The sequence below is a fragment of the Lissotriton helveticus genome, chromosome 1_1 (assembly GCF_964261635.1).
Source record: "Lissotriton helveticus chromosome 1_1, aLisHel1.1, whole genome shotgun sequence".
Classification (NCBI taxonomy): domain Eukaryota; kingdom Metazoa; phylum Chordata; class Amphibia; order Caudata; family Salamandridae; genus Lissotriton; species Lissotriton helveticus.
Genome location: NC_136057.1, coordinates 2,017,082,946 through 2,017,100,327, shown reverse-complemented (window position 1 = coordinate 2,017,100,327; position 17,382 = coordinate 2,017,082,946). Strand labels below are relative to the sequence as shown.

The window sequence follows — 17,382 nt, the reverse complement described above, 5'->3', positions numbered from 1 at the left end:
CCCTTCTTTGGTACAGCTAGCCAGCTGTTTCTGTTTTTCTTTTGGGTCCTCTGTCTATGAGCTAGTCTCAAGAGGTGCCTCTTGCTTTTTAAAGGGATGTGATATACCCTATGTGGGGTATTCGTTGGCTATTATATAGCCACTTTTTTCCTTGCACAGGAAGTTTCTTCACTGCTCCAGGGACTGTCTTCCTGGATAGTGTAGATCCTTTCGAAGGCTGCCGCTGAATCTTTTTAGGATGGTTATCTTCTGTCCCTCTGGGGAATTGTACAATGGTACATACTTTAGGCTTCTCGCTTCGTCACGCTCTTCCTTCTGTTGTGGGACGCCCCCTTTAGTGAGACCCACAGGATTGGTGCGGCTCTCTTGTAGTTTGTGTTGTAGTCTATGGTTGGTCCGTAGCACCCTCCTGCTTCTGTGGATGATGTATTGTTGTTTTTCTGCCACACCTGGCTCACCCTGGCGTGTTCATGTCATCTTTTCTTGCCTTTGGCTGTTCTCTCAGGCTTTTCGATGTGCTCTTTTTGCCTACGTTGGCTGTCTTGGATGTCAGCCAAGTGTCCCTTGTGGGCATGTTGTTCTGTTCCGGAACAGTTTCTATTCTGTGTTCTGTGCAGACACGCTATGTGAGTACACACTGGGTATGGGCACAGTCAAGGGGTGCCTGTGGTATGCCTTGCGCCACTGACTTGGCTGCGTTCTATTCTTGTGGTGTTGTCTGCTCTTCAGTCTCTGGTTGGGAAGTGCTTAAGTCTTCTCTCATGGCTCAGATCCTGTCTGGTTTTTGTCTCTCAGCAGTGGGTCTACACCAGATACGTCACTGCTGAACGTTGCATTGTGCCCCTATTTCCCTATGCACTTCCCAGGCAGGGGCTCAAGTTCCTCTGCTCATTGCCGTGCTGAGGCTCAGGTCCTCCTGGCCACTGCTGATGTTATCAGTGGAAGTATTCTTCTTCAGGATACTCATTGTCGTGTATGCAGTATCCATATATGCCTGTGTCTACATATACCTGACTATCTTTGTTTGTGTATTACGGACTCATTCCTCGTTGGTGTAGTGGTCAGTATCCCCGCCTGTCATGCAGGAGACCAGGGTTCCAATCCCGGACGGGGAGGATGATGTCGCTTTTAAACTGTCTTGACATATTTTATGTTATGGTTAACATCAGTGCCATTGGTGCAAATTGTGCGGCCTCCTATATTATTTGAGGCATGCTCTTCGAGTTCCCCTTGTCCATATATATGTCTATATGTCATGAGATTTATACACAGCTAGAGGGCAAGCATCCTAAGTTCTTTCTTGCTGTAGTGTCCCGGGGTTTTTGCCCCAGATTCCCATTCTCATTCTCTCTCTCTCTATCTCTCTCGATCTCTCTCTCAATCTCTCTCTGTGCCCAACTTTTGCCTGAGTCCTTCTTTAACCATTGTACCTCTGGGTACAGTTGGCCAGTTGACTACCTGGTGATGCGTCCATCTTTTTCTGCTGACGCGTATGTGCTGTTGTTGCTACATTTCATTGGGCTTTGCAGAAGTGTGGTGTGCTGCTCACGGTCCACACTGTCTGTTTATGTGTATCCCTGTCATTCACATACCTGTATCCCCGGGTAGTCATGTTTCTGTATATCTCTGCATGGTGACTTCTGTCCCTCCACGTGTCATTTTTAGCACCCACTGTTGTGCGTGCTCAGTTTGTACGCTCTGTCATGCTTTTTTGTCCCTTCTCTGGGACTTTGTCTTTTGCAGATCCGTGAGATCCTGTGCTCAGTTTGAATTCTTCTTGCAGAAGTTTAAGGAATTTCTTCCATTTTGTACTGACCATTCTGTTTCTGTGCTTCCTTTCCATCCCTGTTTGGACGTGAGAGGTCTTGTACTATCCTCCAGTGGTTTGTAGTGCTGTTGCCTCCCCTTGTTCATGCTCTTAGAGTTTAAAGGGTCTGGTGTCAGCCACACTGGTATTGCTGTCCCCACCAGGTTTTAGTCAATGTTATTGATGGATTGCTTCCCTTTGGGAACTTGGTGGGTTTCAGTCGCAGACCCTCCTCCAATGGGGGTATAGCTTTGCTATCTATTCTAGGTTAAGGAATCTGTGGCTAGATGTCTCTATCAGATGAACAATTTACTTACCTTTGGTAAGGATGCATCTGCCGCAGATTCCTTAACTCCCGCCCATCCTCCACGTTCTGCGAGGACCTTTTCAGGTTGGGTTCTAACCACTTGCCTCTATACAGGTGGCCCTTGTCTTCTGCGGGGTGGTCTACTTCACCTCCCTCCTGGGCAGGATGGCTCATTCTGTTTTATCTGTTGCTTCTCCACCCATTCTCGTAATTGGGTGGTGGTTCATGTCCATCCATGCTCCTACAACCTGGTTCTTCCAGTGTGGATATTGATCATGTTCTTCATCCCTCCCTTCCACCTTCATCTATTTTTTATCCAATACTTTGGAGTCTCTTTGACTATGCTGCCTTCATTTGGTTTGGGGTCTATTTGACTATGCTACAGTCAAACGGCCATTTATAGGATGCATGGTTGCACATTCTCGGTTACAGAAAAATGGTCAATTACCATGAGCTATGTTGTTCCAGTCTTGTTGCCCTCTACAGTTATGCTGTGGTTGCAAACTGTTTATCGTTTGCCATGACATTAATTTCCAAAGCCAGTTTTTCTCTCATAGGAGGGTATGGTTCTTCGCTTCTGTGAGACTGTTTATAAGAGCGGGTCCCTTCAGTCCTTTACAGTATGAAGTACTCTTAATCTGTCATACATGGTGATATTTCTCTCCATTCTATTATTTATAGTCATTGTTTCAAAGATTTTTGGTCTTTTTTGGCACACTGTTCTCAAACTCTCACAGTTTTAGGAGTGGCTCCATGTTGTGGCGTGGAAAAGGTTCACAGTGGAAAACTGACAGCATGCGGGGAGGGACTTATATGGCTCCATTGATGCCATATCCGTAAACGACTGCAGGACGGAGCCAAGCGACGACGCCCCGTGGCGTGCAGAGGTACTATTGAAGATTTTCTGGATCCAGTCTGACGTCTGGGGATATTCTAAGTTAAGGAATCTGCGGCTAGACTGTGTCTCTACCAGATACATTGTTATCGAAGGTAAGTAACTTGTTCATCACGTTTACTGGCATAACTAGGTGTCGAAGTGCTTGTGTTATGATTTGCTGATTTAAATGCTTCGAGGGAATGTCATGTTTGTTCAACATCAAGGGTACCAGGAATTAATTTTATTTTACAAATAATGTTAACAAACCCAAGTGTGTCAGAGTGTGCAGTTCGATTGAGAGTAAATGTGTAATGTTTGTAATCCTTCGGATTTCTTATTGAAGACCACTTGCGCTACCACCCAATGCAGTTACTGCCACCACATAAGAAGCCCTTCCCAAATCTCCCCTTCTCCTCCCCACCTTTTCGTTATTGTAATAAAAGCTTGTTGCCATGGTGATCATTTGCCCATCTCAATGCTTTATCAGAGGATAGTGTTAAGTATTTATTCTATACACTCCGGCAAGAAACTATTTCACACACTTAAAGACTGAACTCTAACCAATTTGTTTTGTATACAAATATTATTTAGTTGTATTTTATTTCTAGAATCAAGCCAGACCTTGTACAGGTAAGAGTAAAAGTACTTTGCAAGAATATTGCAGTTAAATACAGTTTGAATGCAGTTGAATGCCATTAGATTGGTTACAAGTAAGTCACTTGTTCATAAAACAGTTGGAATTACTTTTCATTTACTATTGAGATTACTTTGTAAGCTACTTTTCAGATGACCTTTTTAAAAGGTAAGTAAATCAGTTTTGGCAAATATACGTTTTCTTAAGGTTCCATACAATTTTCCCTCTCCACACTTAAAACATCTTTCACAGAAAAACAGTCCATGCAATCCTATAGGAAGAAATGAAGTTGTTTGTTTTGGGAGCTGGTTTTCTGGGGTTAGAACAAGGGCACATCAAGAGTCACGGATGTACCCTCAAAGCAACCTCAGCTGCACTAGGGTGGCCGGGTGCTGAGGCCCAATGTTATCCAATAGGGGATAGGGGGCCTCTGGTTGGTGGCTGCGCACGAGCAGGCCACAAGGTTGTGGGAGCAAAGCTCCTGGTCTTTAGCTCGGGGCAAAGGGGGATCAGAGTTTGCACCCAAGGTGCACCCACATCAGCACAGGAGTGGCTGGGTGCAGGGTGCTGTTTTGGCGTCAGATGCTCTCTTACTTTCAATGGGGATTCTCCGGTGTGAACAAACACTGCAGGCGCGGGTACGAGTATCTTCTGGAGGCGACCAGTGGTTGGAGAGATAAGTTGGGATGACCGGGTACGGTCGGTTAGGCCACCTAAGGCTGTGGGGCGTCGGGTGCTGCGGTGTCTTTTGGCATCGGATTCTTCTTGCCGGCTCCGGTAAGAAGGCTCCTCTTGAAAGGATCACCACATCCCAGGTCAGGATCGCTGGGGAGAACTCCTCATGATGTTGGGCCACTCAAACGTGGGCCGTCGGCGTATGGTGCAGACTTGCGGATTTGCGTGGAGCCAGAGTCTGTTGGTGAGCAAATCCGGTGCTCACGGGCGACAAAGTCTGGTTGGGGAAGGCTGGTTGGGGAAGGCAGGGTCGATCCTCCGGGTTCTGTGGGGCTGCTAGCTGCAGGAGTCAATGGGATTTTGCTGGAGCAGGGACAGGCAGAGAGGGCTGGGGCCAAGTCAGTTGGTTTCCTCCTCCTCTTCTTCCTTCAGTATGGCCCTTCGGTCCTTCTTCTTCTTGTTTCTTCGTGTCTGAGGAGGCAAGGTTCAGGGTTGCCTCTAAATACTACATGTAGGGGTGTTTCAGGTAGGTAAAGGTTGGGACCAATGGGCCCCTTCCTTGAGGTGAGTACAGTCACTATTATGCCACCCTCCAGTGGGAGGGAGGCATAGGCCTCCCTCTGGTTGGCCAGGTCCCGCCATCTTCTAGATGGCGTGGATTGAGAGTTGTGCCTTGCATCCCCCAACAGAGGGGTGGGGTTGGCAAAGGTGGGCACACCCCTCCTCCTATCTTGGTTTTCCCACCGATTCTCCTGCCCAAAAAGGGGGGGGGGTTCAGCACCGGTGTGGGCCAGTTGCTTGGAACAGCAAATGGCTGGGGCAGCTCCAAAGGTGGCAAGCCTTGGTAGCTTCCCCTTCGTGGGCCCTGCTCATCCTGGGGAAGGAAGCTTGGCACCTTGACCCAGGATGGGCTTTGTTTCAGGACCCCGAGAGTGGCAAGCTCTCGACCCAGGGGGCCAGAAACATGTCCGGTGGTGGAAGCTGGCGAGCGGCCATTCAGGCAAGACACTAGAGTCAGGTAGTTTTTCAGGGACTACCTCTATGTTGCCCTCTAAATGCATTTTTCAATAAATCCCACACTGGCATCAGTGTGGGTTTAATTTGCTGAGACGGTCTGTATCAAACTTCCCAGTAAAGCCTTTATGGAGCTGTGGAGTGCAGAATAACAAACTCCCAGACCATATACTGTATGATATTACTGCACTTGCAGTGTCTAAGAATGGACTTAGACACTGTAGGGGTACAGGGCTCATGTACCTGTACCCTCACCACTGGCATAGTGCAGCCACCTAGAGCAGTGGCTACCTATGCCATAGGCTGTCTGTTGTAGGTGTGGCACACAGGGATGTGTGCCATGTCGACTCTTCACTTTGTTCTGTACCAAAACACTCAGCCTGTAATGGCAGTGTGTGTGTGTGTGTGTGTGTGTGTGTTAAGGTGCAGGGCGTCTAACTGTGGCACAATAAGTGCTGCAGCCTTTAGAAGTCTTCCCTGGTCACAGTGCCCTTGGTACCTATGGTACCTTTTACCAAGAACTAACATGTGGCCAGAGAGTTGCCAATTTGGGTGTGCAACAGTACAGATTTAGGGAAAGAACATAGGCCCTGGGGACCCGGTTGGCAGGAACACAGGGCACACTCAGTCAAAGTGCACCAACATTAGGCAAAAGTGGGGGGCACCCATGCAAAAAGGGGCACTTTCCTACACACAGCCTTCCTTGTTTTGTTTTGTCTGCGCATGTGCACTGGAGGTTATTAAAAACCCTGATTATTTAGTTATATGTGTGTGTATTGCTAAAGCTGCGATGGGGAAAGGAGAGGTAGGGCACGTCACCTCTTCTAAGTTCGAAGGGCTAAGAGTAAAAGGAGGTTTGGGGACTAACTACCGCCTAAATAAAAAATGCTCGTGTGCTACATTTTATATTTACTAATCCAACTATGATCTGGAATTTTTTTTTTAACAGCGAAGCAATTGCAAGACTTATTGGCTTTGCCAATGCTTGTTTAATATTTGGTAAACATAGTGCCTCATTCCTATTTGTCATTGTTGACTCAGCTGAAATATTAGGTTAGAAAAAGCAAGATAGTATTTGTGTACATTGAATGCAAAATGGGTCATGATCTAAGCTCTCAGTTCTGATTTGTTGATGTGGCATGTAGGGCAATCCGTGAACTAAGGCAAAGCCCACTCAAGATGTCATTACTTTGAGGTCAATAACTTATGTTATTTACTACGCTTGGTATGAAAAGTAGTTGTGTTAAGCACCATCAAAAGAACATGTCATTATTAATTGAACACCCATGTCTACAAAAAAAGACCTTGTGCAAGATGATTATTCACATTTTATATTGACGCTTTGAAAAACAGTTTTGATATCCGAGATCTTTTCCTATTACAGGGCTACAACAAAGCAGTGGATTGGTGGGCATTAGGAGTTTTAATCTACGAAATGGCAGCTGGATATCCTCCATTCTTTGCAGATCAGCCAATTCAAATTTATGAAAAGATTGTTTCTGGAAAGGTGGGTATACTCATGCTTCCAATTGGTTAATATAAATCATGCCATGCTCATTCTCGTCAACAAAGAGGACAGCGCTAAAAGACCTTACTGTAGTAGGGTTTATACAGTAGGGTTAATATAAATGTACTAAACAATATAAAAATTCTAGTGGTTATGTCATTTTTGGTTAAATGTCACCCTTCATTTTTCAAATGTAAAATTCTTGTTCTTTTTTATTTATACCAGGTGCAGCATCCAAGGTGCTATCATATTGGATAGAGTAAAATATTAAGGGCCATATGTATCATCAACCAGATTTGCGATTCTGAAATAGCTATTTTTTAGAAATCGCTATTTCAGAATCGCAAATTGGGATGTATGTACAAATTCGCAGTATTCCTTAATTGCAATTAGCAAATTGCGAATCGCAATTAAGGAATACTTTCCCATTCATTTCTATGGGCCAGGAGGCCCATAGGAATGAATGGGAAGTTATTCTCAATTTGCGATTCGCAATTTGACATCGCAAATTGAGAATTATTTCAAGGGTGCAGGGGTGTCCAAAGGACACCCTGTTGCACCCCTGAAATAAGCATGGGTGCACATGTGGCGCACATACATGCCCTAAGGGCATATATGTGCGTCACACGGCACTTTGATAAAATGCTAAAATGTGCATTTTTCAAAAAATTCGCAAATTACCACCAACTTGAAGTTGGTGGTAATTTGCGATTCCTTAAGGACAAATTGAATTTTTTTGGCTTCATACATTGCATTTAAGGAATCGCAAAATTTGCGACTCCTTAAATGCAATTGTAAAATAAGGAATCGCAAATTTTGCGATTCCTTGTCTTGCACCAGATTTTCATTTATACATACCATTTGAAAAATTTGCATTCGCAAATGCCAAAATTCTGCGAATTTTGGCGTTTGCGAATTTGCTTGATACATATGAGCCTTGGTGTTTCATCCGGTTCATTCAAATAAGACAAATCTACATTTGTAAATTGAACAGTCCTGTAATTGAACGAGGTTCATTTCATGGTAGGAAACGGTCTAACAAGTATTAATTTTTTATCACATTATCAGGTAGAAAATCTCTTTTCTTCATCCAAAAGAATGTTGTTGGAAGAACATTTGGGCACTTTAGGTCTACTAGCAGCTATTGTGACCAGACACCTTTAACATGCATTCAAATGTGCCTATTCATTTTGAAGTTTTATTTTGGTAACTCAACTTCATATTCTATAGACATAAATCAGGCTGATATCGCAAATGGTTCCTAGAAGCAGCATCTCTCATCATGTTAGGAGACCTCCTGACTTCCAGCCTTGAGCTGGTATCTGAATGGAGTTGTCAGGGGACAACTAGCCTGCTAAGAGGAGGGGTAAGGGAGGAGACTTTGTTGGTGTGGTTGTTGATGTAAAATTAGAGTGGAGATGGGCACTGGTAATAAGACTGGATGAAAACCAAATCTCACCTTTCCATAAAGGCATGCTACGTGACATATCTGATAGACACATCTAGCTGCAGATTCCTTGCCGTGGTGTGTAGGTTTTCCCCATGTCCAAAAAGACTTCTGGGTTCAAACTGTGCGGCGCCTGCCACCATGTCATGTTTGTCTCTTTTGCCTGGAACGCTACAATGATTTTCAAAGTTGTACACCGACTGCCGGGGCCATGGCTCTGGAAGCTTTGAGAGAGTGGTTCTTAAAGCTACTTGCAGCTCAGCACCATGTTGTTCTCCTCGGATGTCTTGCTCACGACCCCGTTCAAGAGGAAGGTCTGGGCACCGCTCCAGTAGTCTTAAGTCTTTATCCTCACATTCAAAGTCGTTGAGTTGGTCAGGTAAGGTGCACAAAAAATATAAGTCGAAACCTGCTTGGACATCTTTCCGTCCATTGGCTGACTGGACAAGAGTCTCAGCATTCTTGGCTTTGTTCCTCTGAACATGCGCCTGGGTCTGCTCTGCCCTTCCCCGCCGACCCAGGAGCTAGAGCCCCGTTCTCCTCCCAGAAGATCCAGATCTGCATTGGTGCTTACCAACACCTATATCTGCACCTACAGAACTCTTAAGTCGGTTCCTCAGCCTTATTCTGAAGGGCGAAGAATGGAGGGAGATTATGAGGGGTGGCTGGATCCTTTTACTAAACCATCCTTATCAAGACATCAACTGCTATGAGTAATTCGGTGAGGCCAGCGGATTGGATACCTCCCCAGATTCTGACCTGCTTTCTCCCCTTACCGTGGCTACAAAGGAGGGACCATCATACGCTGTGGTGGTGCAAAGACCAGCTGAAGTCCTGGACCACCAGCTCCCTTCAGTGGCAGTCAAGATGAATATCTTGACAGGAGTCCTGCAGCCAGGTGTCTCCCCCTCCGAACCCTTGTTGCACTTCAATGAGGCCTTAACTGATTTCCTTCTGGGAACCAGGTCCAAGCACAGCACAGGGGCTCATGTGAATAGATCAATCGCCTGCTGCCATCACACTACATTGGGCGACTCACAATTCCTCACCAACCTACCTTGCTAATAGACAGGAAGCAATCCCTGTGTGCGGGTTGCACTGTTACTATTGGCAACTATTGCCCAATGAACAATTTACTATGTGCAAAATTCAAACAAAAAGTATTTGTACTACTGTCATGAATTTTTTAACCAAACAATATACGAACATTATACATCAGTGGAATACTGTTCCACACTTAATTTCATGATGCGCAAAACAGTTACAATGAATGATTCATTAACATCAATGTATAATCTTAAAGTTGAACATGTAGATCTCCTTTTCATTGATGAAACATATAAGTGAGCCCTATGCATTTCAGGACGCGGGAGGTCCCTTCCTCAGGGGCATGTCTGTAAACAAGTAAATAAAATGTCAGTGTTTATGTATTTAGGAGGAGGATGCTAACTCAACAGCAAAAAAGTTCATGTGTCACCAGATCCAAAATATACCGTATCATGTGGTTATGCTAATAAACGCGAAAGAAAGAGGTAAAGACCAACTGCGTTACTCCAATGGTGAAGGAAAGTGTGTGACTCTGTGAATGAAAACGCCCAGCATTACTTAGAGTGAAAGACTGGTGTTCGAAATACAATCAGTGACTAATACCAGCAGAACGCGGTGTAACACAAGTGCAAATTGTAATATCTAAAAATGCGGCTCACCTGCTCAAAATGAGAGCAATGTACTATGACCAGATTGAGCCAGCACAAAGCTTGCAGAACCGTCTGCTCTGTTGACAGAAAATAGCGTTAAGGGATCAAAATAATAACGCTCCCGAAAGTTTGTGCCTGTATGGTGAAAAAAAACGTCCTTATCTTACCGAACGTAAACAACTCCTACTGAAGGGGATGCGTCTTGAGTGCTTCTGGGAAAGGAGCAAAATGGTGTAAGTGCTCAGATTAAATCAAGGTGAAGCCGCTAAAACGGAAAACACACCGTCACTTACCAAATTCTGCGACTTAAGACGTGTAACGCAGTGTTAAAGTGCTCACTGTGGGCTGAAAAAACAACAAATGCCCCAATAAAACCTGGCTGCCAATGCAGTCTGAAAAATACTGAGAAAAGGCAAAGGAGTACGAATTCTTGCCCGTTAAAGAAACCACGTCGGAGGACTCTAACGTGCTCTGTGCGATTCAAAATGCGCGAGTCTTTGTGAAGACGCGATGAAGCTTTAGAAATGGAAATAGGACCAGTAGAAAGAGGACTATAGTGGCGTGCCTCGGTGAGTGAAAACACATATAAAATGCTTGAATGAATGTGAAAATAAAAATAAAATTGGACCCGTTGGAGGTGTAACATGAGGTGAATATGCAAAGGAATGTACAGAAAAACGTACAACACCAACACTTGTGTAGCAATTGACAAATCACACAAAGGTCATGTGGTACAATTTTGAGTGGAAAAATACAATACTGGTTGGATCTGAACACGAATGCTGGAGAATATTAACATATAAAACATGTAAAACGATATCAGCATTGTCGAAACAACTCAATTCATTATGACAACATCAGAATTCGTTATAAGAAACAACTGTATTCGACCCGATCATTTAACCTTTTGGGGAATAATGTCCCTAGAGAATCTATCCAATAAATTTCCCTTTGGAGCAATCTCTTGTGGTTATCAACTCCTTCAAGAAGTTTTACCACCTCAACTATCTGACAATGAATATGGGAAATGGTTTGCTTGGCTTCTTGCCAATGAGTGGCTACACTAGATGTTTTGGTATGTGTGCGGATAGTGCATTTGTGTTTCCGTTCCATTTTGCTAATGCAAGCAAGGCCACAAGGGCATTTCAGACAATAAATCACGTTAGACGTGTTACAGTCTGCTGAATATCTAAGTTTTATGGTCTTGCCAGAATGTGGATGAGTTAGGTACTCTCCTGTTATCATGATGTTGCAATGAGTGCAGTTATGACAACGCACAGTTCCTTTATATAATTGCTGGTCTTCAATTTTGGGAGACAAAATTAGTTCCTGAAGGTTTTTACCTTGGGTATATCCAAAAGTGGATTTATCTTTGAACAAGCCCTTGAAATCTGCTTCATTTTCAAGTAATTCCCATCTCTTCTTTACAATTTGTTGTATCTGTTTTGAACTTGTCGAATATTTTGAGACATAGGTGGGCGTTTTAGACTCGATCTGTTGTGTTTTTTTTAACAAAGACGTATGGTCTTTTTCTGATAATCTATTTAAGTTCGCTTGGACAATTTAATAAATCTTTGTTTGAATTCTAATGATTTCGTTCTGGCGGTCTCCGAATCTGAACAAATTCTTTTAATCCTTGTGAATTGTTAATATGGTAAGTTGCATATGAGACTTTTCGGATGGAAGCTGGTAAAATGTAATGTGCTATTCCTGTCGGTGGGTTTTGTGTAGACTTCACTTTGGAAACTCATCTGGTTAGTGTCCCTTTTGACTAAGACATCCAAGTAATTTATCTGATTGTAACTGATCGTGTGAGTGAACTGGATCCTCGAATCCCTGGTGTTAAGATGGCTGATAATGTTCTCAAGTTCCTGATGTGTTCTTGTCCAGAGCAGGAATATGTCATCAATGTACTGTGTATTGAGCTATGCCTGCTGTCCATTCTGTGTTACGAAGTATGTGATCACTTTCAATCAGATCGGCGTCTGCATCCCACGCAGACGATCGCTGCGCCATGAATCTCTCCAGCTAGTTTACCATTGCCGATGTCACGGCTTGTTCTTTCCTATCTATTCGAGCTGGCGCAATAGAATCGGACACTTTGGCCTTGCTCTCCCTCCCCCCTTTCTTGTTAAGAGTTGCTGCCTTAGAATCGTTTGGCATTCAAACAATCTAACGTGAGCAGATCCTGTATATGCAGCATTTACATCATGGCTCTTTGACATGTTTAAGCATATCGACATAATACAAGAAGCCTACAGCACTACCAGAATTTAGAGGATGCGTATCAACCGCTCTTACTCTTATTTTCAGACAACTGAGGCTTAGACAATCGCCGTTCTTTATTACAATTGGGACCTGAATTAATTACTCACATTGAAGCCTGCGTTTACTTAGGAAATCAGCTTTTTGGGAGACAGATAAATCTTTAAATGCCTTGGACTGTGATGTTTACCCGTAATTGATATTTGGATTAGATATATGCAGTTCCGATCAGCTTACAGTGCAATAAGACGGTGACCTGATGAAGGCGATAACGCTGAAACGCGCGTAGTCCTACCTACCGCCTTGTTTCATCTGCCGCCTTGTCTCCATTTATTTGTCTATTGTTTTGTTTGTACTGTTTTCTTTTCTTCAATTGTTGATATGAATTTCTAACTATGATATGCTCTATGGAATCAGAATAAGAGATCTATAATCATGGGAGGAGCTTCGCGGGCATCCAAGATGGTCGCGTGAGCACAGAGCTCCCCGGACCCGCGCCGCCCTTCGCAAATATCCTGACTACATTCTTATTCTAAAGATGGGCTTTTGTTGGCAAACTCTTGCTGATCTCGACATTCTTTGAAGAACTGAATTCGGACGTTGGGATCCACTTTTACATCGCCTCAAACTTTTGCGGCCTGCCCCGGGACGAGCCGGGGGCTTCGTTGTTTGGCTGGCCGAGGAGTAGTTTAACAACAACGGCCGAAGGGGTCCTCCCCCAGTCAGCCTCAGCCTGACTTTCAGTTTCGCTTTCTACTCCCGGCTCAGATAGCCTGACGCGCTGCTCGTATCGACCCTTTTTCTGGCCTGCTGTTACTACACTGCTGTCTGCTGTCCCTGCTGAGTGCTTCGTCTCCAGCTTTATTGGCACCTACGCGACTTTGGTCCAGTTTCGCTGTCTTCTTGGCCACTCCACACCCGGCCATTTTCACCAGGTCGCGGGGGCCCCTCCGGGGTCCCTTTTCCAATATGGCCACCAGACCTGATCCTGAGAAACGCAAGACCAAGACACCTCTCCGTGGGGGACAGACCCAGATGAATATTATGGATCATTATTCCCATTTAAAGGAGTCCCCCAGCGGTGCTGGCCGCACTCCTGACGACCCTAAGGCCGATTCTGCTGCGACCTCAGAAGTATCGTTGCAAGACGTCATGAGTGCCATTACCAGTATGAAGGCCTTCATGGGACAGCAATATGAGGCCCTTGCCTCTAAGATCGACACGGTGGCCGTTGATGTCACGCTGATTAGAGTGGACTTGGCGAAGACTAATGAGAGGATAAAGGCGTTGGATTTGAAAACTTCCAGTCTTACTGCGGATGTCACGGACGCTCAGACAGAGATCGGTAATTTGCGTTCTTCTCATGACATGATGGCCCGTCGTCTCGAGGATTATGAAAATAGGGCCCGTCGCAACAATGTACGCCTTATCGGTGTCACTGAAAGTCCCGAGACCCTTGCAACCGACCTGCTAGTGGAAGATCTGGTCACAAACTATCTCGCTCCCGCCGGACTTAGCAAATTCTTTGCTGTTGAATGAGCACATCGAGTCCCAGGTGGAAAGGCAAAGCCGGGTGCCCCCCCAAGAACCATTATTGCAAGACTATTCCACTTTAGGGATAGGGATGCTATCCTTCAAGCCTCTCGGGACAAAGGCCCTGTGAAGTTCAAAAATACCACCGTGACTTTCTATCCCGACTTTACCCCGCTCGTACAGAGGCAGAGGCTGGGGTTTCAGGGAGTAAAGAGACGGTTGCGGGACTTGGGCCTCAAGTACGCCATGTTGTTTCCGACCGGATCGAGTATGAGGAACAAACGTTTTTCTTTGATCGCCCGGATAGTGTTAGTGACTGGCTTGATTCTTTGCCCAAGAGAGACGATCGATCCGGGCACCCCGGCGGCGCCGACGGTGGTGCGCTGGAGTGAGAGTGACATTGTGGATCCTGACGTCTGAACTTTCTAACCATCTCAGCTGAGTCTGGACACTGGTTCTCTTGTTCTTCTTATAGTCTGGCCCGAGGGTGGCGGGGGTGAATGGGGACTCTACCTCCTCCTGGGTTCTTTGTGTAGATTAGTTTTCATACGGGGCGACAGGCACACTGCAAGTTGGGGTGGCTCATGAGTCGTACGCAGGGGTGCAGGGTGGGGGGTGTTGAAACGGGTTCATGTTGGGGAGTGGTGGGGGTGTGTGTGTGTGATTTTTTTTCTTTTCACAAGGCTTCACATTGTTTTTTCCATCTACTCGGGTCCCTGGGTCTTATGTGGGGTGGGCTCAACCTTCATCTTGGGGATGGGGGGTGGCGAGTTGAGACAGCTATCCTGGAATGTCAATGGGCTTGGAGACAGGATAAAGCGAGGGGTTGTGTTACAGTTCCTTAGACTAGACACAGAGAAGAAATCTCCCTGAAGAAGTCACAGTGGCTTTTTAGGAAGCCCTCACTCACCACCCTGGGTGGTGACATGCTTCATCATCGGGCCCACCAGGAGAAGCCGAATGCCTCCCTGGTGTGCTACAACGCCAGATTACTGCGGAGCAGGTTCTTTGTGGCAAAAGTGTCAAAAAGAAATGTGAATTAAAAATGTCAGAAACTGTACCATGCAGAATTTTTTTTATTCAATGGTCAGTTTGACATAAGTAAAATATGTGTGGGAAACTTACCAGTTAATGACTCGGTTGTTTCCACTTAAAGTGGGGTCAACATGTTTCTGCCAGTCTATGTGTCATTTACTGGGCTTTCATCAGGACCGTCAGGTGTTGTACCTCGGCGGTATGGGCGCGCTAAGGCCCACCCTTACCAGAGGACGTGAAAGTTAAAAACAAGTGTGTAAAATAAAGTGCAAAAACCAAACAAAAGTGATGGGAAACCTTCCATTTGAGGTCCCTGTACTGTTTGTAATGCACAAGATCCACACCCCATGGGTCTCGGGAGGGGGGGGGAGCGACAATGACACACCGCCCGCAACGCCCGCCACCTGTTTTGCACCTAGCATCTCCTGCTACCGGGCCCCGTTGCGGCCGCTGATTTCCACTGTGACTTCTTCAGGGAGATTTCTTCTCTGTGTCTAGTGCTTACACACTTCTCTCACGACACTTTTGTTGTTTTACAAGATTTAACAGAGGGACCAAGAGTGCCCTTTTCCCTCTCTCTCAATTTGTTATTACAGTTCCTTAGACGCCATTCCCCTGATACCGTCCTGCTGCAGGAAACGCATCTAATAGGTAACATGTGTCAGGCCATGAATAGACATGGATACTGGCTGGTCGCTCACTCTGGGTTTACTTCTGGCTCCAGGGGGGCGGGCAATCCTCATCCGGTCTTCTCTCCCTTTTGAAATTGATGAAGTGACGCTTGACGACAGGGGGCGCTATGCTGCGCTCCCTGGTAGATGGGAAGACATTGTCCATACTCTCGGTATATACTCCTCCGGGTCTCCAGGCCTCAACTTATGCTGATCTTGGGAGAGTTATATTAGAGCTTCCCGAGGGCCTCCTGATTCTTGGTGGGGATTTTAATTCTGTGGTCTCTGGCATTTCTGATCGTTGTCCCCCGAGGGATTTGGCTAGGTCCCATATGTGGCTGAGTGACTTGCTTGACACCTTTGGGCTGATAGATAGTTGGAGGTTGATGCATCCTACGCCGTTACAATACACCTTCCATTCGGGGGCCCATGGTAGTCTCTCCAGGCTAGATTATTTTTTAATGCCATCGGCCCAGTCCTCCTCCATTAGTGAGGTTCGCCATCTCCCCAGGGGTATTTCTGATCATTCTCCTTTGTGGCTTTGTTTTGAGGTCGGGGTGGGCAGTGAGGGTAGAGTTGCCCCTATTAATCCCTGGTATTTCCGCAATCCCAAAACCCGTTCTGAACTTATTAAAGTTATTGACCATTACTTTAATGAAAATGTGGGATCTGTTTCTTCTTCTGTTTCATTGTGGGAAGCTTTTAAGACGGTTATTCGTGGGCACTCGCTGTCGCTGATTACTGCTGCTAAGAAGGGCAACAATGTGGAACTTGTACGCTTGGAAACCGAAATAACTGCACTTGAGACTGGCCTCGAATCAGGGGTGACTCGCGCAAAGCTGCACTCACTCAGCTTGAAACAAGCCGATTACAGAGCTCTCGTTACTGATGCGGCGAAAGTGATGAGTAGAGAGCAACAGGGCAGGCTGTATGATGTGGGGGATAAGGCTGGTAAATTGCTTGCGTGGTTAGACAAGAAGGAGAGAGTGAACCGTGTTGTTCCGTTGATTGAGGGGCCTGATGGTGAGTGCGTCACTGACCCAGTTGGGATCGTTCAGTGTTTTGTGGACCACTTCGAAACTGTATATGCCACGGTTTGTGATAGAGATGAGGAGGACTCTAGCTTGCTGTTACGGGATATTGCATTGCCCTGCCTTTCTGACGCCGATAGAGACCTCATGGAGGCTCCTCTTACGGTGGACGAAGTCGTGGTGGCCATACGTTCCCTTCGTTCTGGCAAGGCAATGGGCCCCAATGGCCTCCCCATTGAACTGTATAAGCTGCGACCCGACAAAATGGCGCCCTATTTAAGGGAAATGTTCCTTGAGGCCTTGGACTCTGGTTCCCTTCCCGCCGAACAGCGTCTCGCCACTATTGTAGTTATCCATAAGGAGGGTAAGCCGCGTGATCATTGTGCCTCGTACAGACCTATTTCGCTCCCTAATGCTGAACCTAAAATTCTATCTAAGTTGTTGGCTAATTGTTTGATTAGGGTGATCGGGGACTTGATTCATCCGGATCAGTCAGGTTTTATCCCACACCGAAACACTGCCCTTAATCTTTGGAGACTCCACGGAGTTCTCGCGAGGGCTGGGACGCTCACTGAATCGGCCATTTTGGCTTCCCTTGACGCTACGATGGCTTTCGATACCATCGAGTGGCCTTACCTTTGGGCTACTCTCTCAAAATTTGGATTTGGCCCGGTGTTTATCGCCTGGGTGAAACTTCTTTACGAGAGGCCCTTGGCTCAGGTGGTGGTTAACGGAAAAGTGTCCGGTGTTTTTACACTTGGACGCGGCACTCGGTAGGGTTGTCCGCTGTCTCCTCTGCTTTTTGCCCTCGCTTTAGAACCACTGGCGGAATGGCTACGTTGGGAGCCTTCCATGAGGGGCATTCGGTGGACTCCCGATTTC

At 45.9% G+C, this 17,382-nt stretch overlaps 1 protein-coding gene across 2 annotated transcripts in view; it reads left to right on the top strand.

The window, feature by feature from the left end:
• The window catches only part of PRKACB (protein kinase cAMP-activated catalytic subunit beta), a 288,944-nt gene that overhangs the window by 239,726 nt on the left and 31,836 nt on the right, over positions 1 to 17,382 (top strand). For both annotated transcript variants that reach the window (XM_078644794.1, XM_078644785.1), the window contains exon 8: positions 6,699 to 6,821. In XM_078644794.1, coding sequence (XP_078500920.1) covers positions 6,699 to 6,821 — 123 coding nt within the window. The remainder of the gene's footprint in view (positions 1 to 6,698; positions 6,822 to 17,382) is intronic.